The sequence below is a fragment of the Martes martes genome (assembly GCF_963455335.1).
Source record: "Martes martes genome assembly, chromosome: 15".
NCBI classification, from domain to species: Eukaryota; Metazoa; Chordata; class Mammalia; order Carnivora; family Mustelidae; genus Martes; species Martes martes.
The window spans coordinates 39848676-39854675 of NC_137903.1; the positions used below are offsets into that span (position 1 = coordinate 39848676).

The window sequence follows — 6000 nt, forward strand, 5'->3', positions numbered from 1 at the left end:
CTTCTCCTCTGCAGGGCAGGATGAGAGGCTTCTGGAACAGACAGTCCATAACACCAAAGTCACCCTCGCTCTCACTCTAGTCTCTTGCACAGATGTGAAGACTAGGTAACAAGACACCTGACCGGCCTCCAAACTGCAATGGTGGTTTAATGACCAGTGGAAGTAGAACTGTGGGGTGACATGGTGGAGAGAGGCCATAAAGCCTAGCTAAAAAGCCTCACACAGAGCAACACACCTGGGAAGCAGCTAGTGGACAGGGCACATATCCATGTAGCTACCAAGAGAAATATCGTTCATTTTTTAAAAAAAGATTTTATTTATTTGACAGAGAGAGAAATCACAAGCAGGCAGAGAGAGTGGGGGAAGCAGGCTCCCTGATGAGCAGAGAGCCCAATGCAGGGCTCGATCCCAGGATCCTGAGATCATGACCTGAGCCAAAGGCAGAGGCTTAACCCACTGAGCCACCCAGGTGCCCCAAAATATCATTCATCTTAGAAAAAGTGGTAGCATCCACGCATCCAGTGAATATGGGGAGTGCCAACCGCACCCCCACCCCGAGTCCCTGCTATAGGCACGGGAAAAATAACAGCACGAAAAAGAGCCAAAGTCCCATGCCCATAGAGTTTACATTCTAGGGAAGGGAGACAAACACACACATCGAGTGATGATGAGCGCTTCGGAGAGTGGGGAGTAAAGCAGGATAACAGGAAGGTGGGCTGGGGCTGGGAGAGGGAAGACAATTTTGCTCATGAGTAGGTTCTAAGAGGTGCTCATGAGTAGGTTCTCTGAAAGGTGATGTTTGAGCAGAGATTTGAAGAAGAGGTATGAGCCTCAAGGATATCCATTCCTGCTCCGTGAAGGCAAGACTCTATCCTGGGGCTTCTGACCTACCACTTTTAACTATTTTTCTGAGAGGTGGTATAGCATAGCAGTCAAGAGCACACATGGAGGCTAGCTGTGTTTGAATCCTCGTTCGGCCACTTTTTGCTGGGTTACTTAAGCAATTTACTTCACTTCCCTGTGCTGCTGATTCTTCGTTTGTAAAATGGGGATTATGCAAGTTACCATACGTAAAAGTGCCTGGATAACAATGCACATAGCACATGGCTAATTTTTAGATCATGCTTATTGCTACCATTACTTTGATCAGTCAACAACAACAACAAAGTCCCCACTGAATGCCTGCTACCACACTATTCTAGGGGCTGGGATTACCTGAAGCACGAGAGACAAAGTCTCTGCTCTCTGATAGTTTACACTCCAGTGGGAAGAGTCACACAATAAACGAGTACATGAAATGATAATGATGCGTGGCCATTGTCATAAAGGAAACAAACGAGGGGATCTCTGCATGGGGGTGGGTTACTTTACACAGGAGAGTGAGGGAAGGGTTCTCTGAGGAAGTCACATTTAAAAAGGACTAGTTTTGAGGAACCCAGGTGGTTCAGTCGTTAAGCGTCTGCCTTCGGCTTGGGTCATGATCCCCGGGTCCTGGGATCAAGTCCCGTATCAGGCTCCCTGTGCAACAGGAAGCCTACTTCTCCCTCTCCCACTCCCCCTGCTTGTCTTCCCTCTCTCGCTGTCTCTCTGTCAAATAAATAAACAAAATCTTTTCAAAATAAATAAATTAAATAAATAAATAAAAAGGACTAGTCTTAAGGGAGCAGGAGGTCCAAGCAACGAGTCTGGGCAGAAGAAATAACAAGTTAAAAAAAAAAAAAAGCCCTGAGATAGAATGGTTAGAACATTCAAGGAACAGGGGGAAAGGGTACTGTGTTTAGGGAGTAGCTAGCAAATGAAGAGGGCCATGAAAAAAGGTCAAAGAAGTGAGCCAGGTGTTATGCATGGAACCGGAAATGCAAGCAAGAAGCAAAACAGAAAGGTACCTTCTTCAGGAGGCTTCTAGCCAATCACATGAACAAATGTAAAGCTGCAACTGTGACAGGTGCCTCCAAGGAGTTCCACGGTAGTAGGAAAAGATTTAATAAGAAGATGTAATCTTTGTCACGGACAGAAAATAACTTTCTAAAGAAGCTTAAAATGGGATGGGAAGGATAAGTAGCTGTCAACTGCAAGCAAGGGGAAGGAAGAGGATTCCAGATAATGAGAGCAGCATGTGCAAAGGCCTTGCAAAAAAAAGAAGCAAGCCTGGGGAGTACAGGGAAAGAAAAAGGCCAAATTTAGCCCAAAGGGACAGGATGAGAGGAAGAGTGCTACAAACTGAAGCTGGAGAGGTGGAGTGTGGCCAGAGTCCAAAGGTTCTTGTGGCTACGAAAGTGTTCCAAGCAGCAGGATGACATGTACACATTCTGGAAGGACGGCTCCGGCCATGTGTAGGTTGCGGGGTGGGGGCAGGCTGTGGGTGAATAGTGACTGGTGCATAGGAGTGTCACCCGAGCTGGGGCAGGAGATGCTCAGAAGTACGCAGATTCAGACATGGAGAAGGTAAAAGTTACAAAACATAGTAAAGGCTTCAGTATGGGACCTGGAAGAGAGCGGAGGACCAAAGCTATTTAGGTTTCAGTGAACACACAGTGGAGCTGTTCATTAAGACAGGAATCCCTGGATTGACATAGGTCTTGAACCCGTGAAGTGTGAAGGGCTGCTAAGGCATCTGAGAGGTGAAACAGGCAAAAGGGATACTGAGTCCGGGAATTCAGAGGAAAGGCCTGGGCAGAAGAGAGCCTCCGATTCCTCACACACACAATCCAGCTGGTAAGAATACTTAGTCAACTAATATGAGCACTCAGTGTGCAAATGCGTATCACAAGCTATGCACAGCATCTGGTTCTCAGCAAGTACTCAGATGGTAGCTTTTATTATTGATAATGTTATACTGGCTATTGGCTAATTTATGAGCTAGCCCCTTTGACTAAAACTGGCAGAGGAACACACAGCTATTTCCAGTATCAAACTGAAATCACTTTCCTTTTCCAAGACTCTGCTCCAGGTTCATCAGAAATGCCTCTTATCCTACCTTCGATTCAGTATAAATCAAGTATCTAAACATACCCATTATGTAGGTCCGTGTGACCAATGAAGCAAGGTAATTCCTGCTTTCAACATGTTATGGCCAACTACACAAGACCTACACCACACAAACACAGGTATACGCCCATATACATCCCAATGGACCAGAGATGTCACAAAGTAATATAAATGTCAGTTATAAAGTTTGAGAGTACAGCTGGAATTTGAACCCTACTGTGAGTCCCAAGTCTCTACAAAGAACCACAGTAAGTCCTCAATAAACGTTTATCAATGACAAGCAAATATTCCAAATGACAGTTAAAAGAAGGCCACTTAAAACACCTGTCATCTCAACATGACACACAGTAATCAAATGACCACGGTAATCAAAATAACAGGTTTAGTGGGTGTGACTTCTAAGCCATGATAAAATATCTATTCTAAAGAGAGCACAAATTTTAGATGACAAGCACGTTGTTTAGTAGGCCCACCCTTATTTGGGGGCATCCGAAATCACAACTGTGTTCTCCAAACCAGAAACAACAAAACTCATGGATGGCCTATGGAGGTGCCCTGTCCAATGCAGTACTAGCCACATATAACCTTGTAAATTTCAACTAATGAAAATAAAATAAAATTTAAAATTCTGTTCCTGTCACTCTAGCCACATCTGGAAGAGTTCCGCAGCCCCAGGTGCTTCATGGCTACCCTCCTGGACATTACAAAATCGAGTATGTCCCTCGAACAGAAAATTTCTACTGCAACTTCACTCTGGTCTAGAACAAATTTAAAACACAAACTTTTTTCACCAGTCTGGTAACTTGAACTTTTCACTTTGTAACACATTAAGGATACATGACTCCACAGAAAAAACAGAGTTGGCTGTATGTATCTCTCATTTTAAGGGTGTCTATCTGCCTCCAGCTTCCACAGTTGGGATTTAGCCATGATTGAGACTTTTGTTCTGTTACACTAAGACTCTCCTAGAAGATAGGCACCCATAGACAGAATAGTGAGTGTGGATCAGGATCCTTCTGTAATTAATTCAAATACCTGCCTTCTTCCATACTTCATACAACACTGCAAATTACAGAATTCCGCCCTGCCGTGCGTAAACTACGGAACTGGTGCTTGCACTTACTAAACACTGGTGAGTGTGCAGGTCAGAGGCGGCGGGATGAGTAAACACCGTCAAGGCAAGCAATCGCAGGGGTGGGTGTCAGGAAGGGCACCGTGTGACCATGCTGAGATGCTCTCAGCCATGCAGAAAGGTACCCCCGAGATTCTGAAGGCACCAACACACACCAGGAAGTCTGCGGGCTGGGGGCTACCTGCACACTGGGGCGCCCAGCCTGGATCCCCCTGTTAAGGTCCACAGCCACCTGTGGTCCCAGGGGAAGGGGCCGGCCCTTTGACACGGAAACACTTCCAGGGGTGGACACACCGGAGGGGGTGGGGGGAGGACAGCGGGGATCCCGAGTGCCTGCAGAGGCAGGAGCCACGACAGGACGCGACCCCGGGCTCCGGCAGCCCCTCCCCAGCCCCCGCCCCGCGCGGCCCCGGCCGGGCGGGTTACATAACCCTGCCGGGCGTCCCTCCGCGCCGGGCGAGCGGGGCAGGCGGCGCGGACGGCCCCCGCGGTCCCGGGGCCGCTCCTCCCCCACCCGGCCGGGGGCCCGAGTCGGGCCGGGACAGCGGCCCCCGCGTCCGCCGGGCGCGCGCCGGGCCCCCAGGCTTTCGGTTTCCGGCCCCGGCGCTCACACCACCCAAGAAACCAGCACACAGACACCATAACAAAGGCGGCGACGCGGCGGCAACCCCGGGGTGGGAGCACCGGGGGAGCGCGGCGGGGCTGGCAGCCGGCCCGCTCGCCCGGCGGAGGGCACGGCCGCCGGTCCCGGCCGGCGCAGCCCGGGGGCGGGCGGTCAGCAGGAGGCGGGGGGCGCTTTGAGGTGCTACTCACTCTCGTCAGGCAACTGGTCGAGCTCCGCCATCTTGAACGAGCCGCGCCGCTTTTTCAAAGGCTGCCCGCCGCGGTGCATTGTGGGGCGGAGACTGTCTTTGCGAGGGAGGTTCGAATGCGGAGCTCGCTGCCCGCGGCGCCGAGCCGCTGCCGCCGCGGCGGGCTGAGGCGGCCGGGCTCCGCCCGCGGCCGCCGGGGAGGGGGTGCGGCCGGGAGGGCCTGGGACCGCGCCCCCCGCCCTGACCCCCGCCTCCCACCCCGCGCCCCGGCCGGCAGCGGGCCGGAGGGAGGCGGAGGAGGCCGCGCCGCCAGGCCCCGCGCCGGAGCGCGCGGGGAGAGCCCGAGGCCCGCCCGGCAGTCCGGGGCTCGCCGCCGGCGCTGCAGCTGCGGCGGGGAGGGGATGTGGGGGTGGAGAGGACGCGGGGGCGCGGCGGGCGGAGGCGCGGCGAGCAGGCGGCACCTGTGGGCCCGGCCGGCGCTTTTCCGGCGCGCCCGGCCCTCCCAGCCGCGGAGAGCCTACGGGAGGGCCTTGGCCGGGTCACCGCCTTGGGCCAGTCGGCCGGCCGCCGGGCAGCCGCTGTGCTTGCCTCAGGACCTCGCGGCGGGCGGGGAGGGCACTGCCGGCCCGGCGCCCGGAGTTAGCGGCGGGGCGGCGGGTCCTCTGCCCCAGGCAGCCCGGGAGCACCGATGCCAGTTCGTCCCGCTGCGGGAGAGATGGCACCGTCCGTGGTAAAGCCAACGTAGCTTGTCAACAGTTCGTGTAACAGACGCTAGTGAGCCCTGAGCCTTCCACTACGGGAATTCAGGGGGTCGCGGGGAGAGTGAGGCCAGGACAAGGCAACACAGGTGAATTCCGGGGACTAGAAGCGCGGTCGCGGCCAGGCTCAGCGCTGGGGCTTGCTGAGCGCACTGGAGCCGTGGAGCAACCGGGTTCTGTTTTGTACTGTTACTCAGAACCGGGTTCTGAGTAAGAGGGCAGCCGGCTTGCATCTGTGCCCTAGAACGAAAATGTGGGCCGTGGATTGCAGTGCCCCGAGAGGACGGTCCTGGAGACATGTATGATTGCT

The 6000-nt window shown here is 53.5% G+C and overlaps 1 protein-coding gene across 2 annotated transcripts in view; it reads right to left on the reverse strand.

The window, feature by feature from the left end:
- LIN9 (lin-9 DREAM MuvB core complex component) overlaps positions 1 to 5012 on the reverse strand; it is a gene marked incomplete at its 5' end in the record, with an annotated part of 71532 nt that extends 66520 nt beyond the window's left edge. Inside the window, one exon of one of the 2 annotated variants that reach the window (XM_080824608.1) lies at positions 4934 to 5012. In XM_080824608.1, coding sequence (XP_080680734.1) covers positions 4934 to 5012 — 79 coding nt within the window. The remainder of the gene's footprint in view (positions 1 to 4933) is intronic. The other variant, XM_080824609.1, reaches the window with a different exon arrangement.
- Between the last annotated feature and the right edge of the window lie 988 nt (positions 5013 to 6000).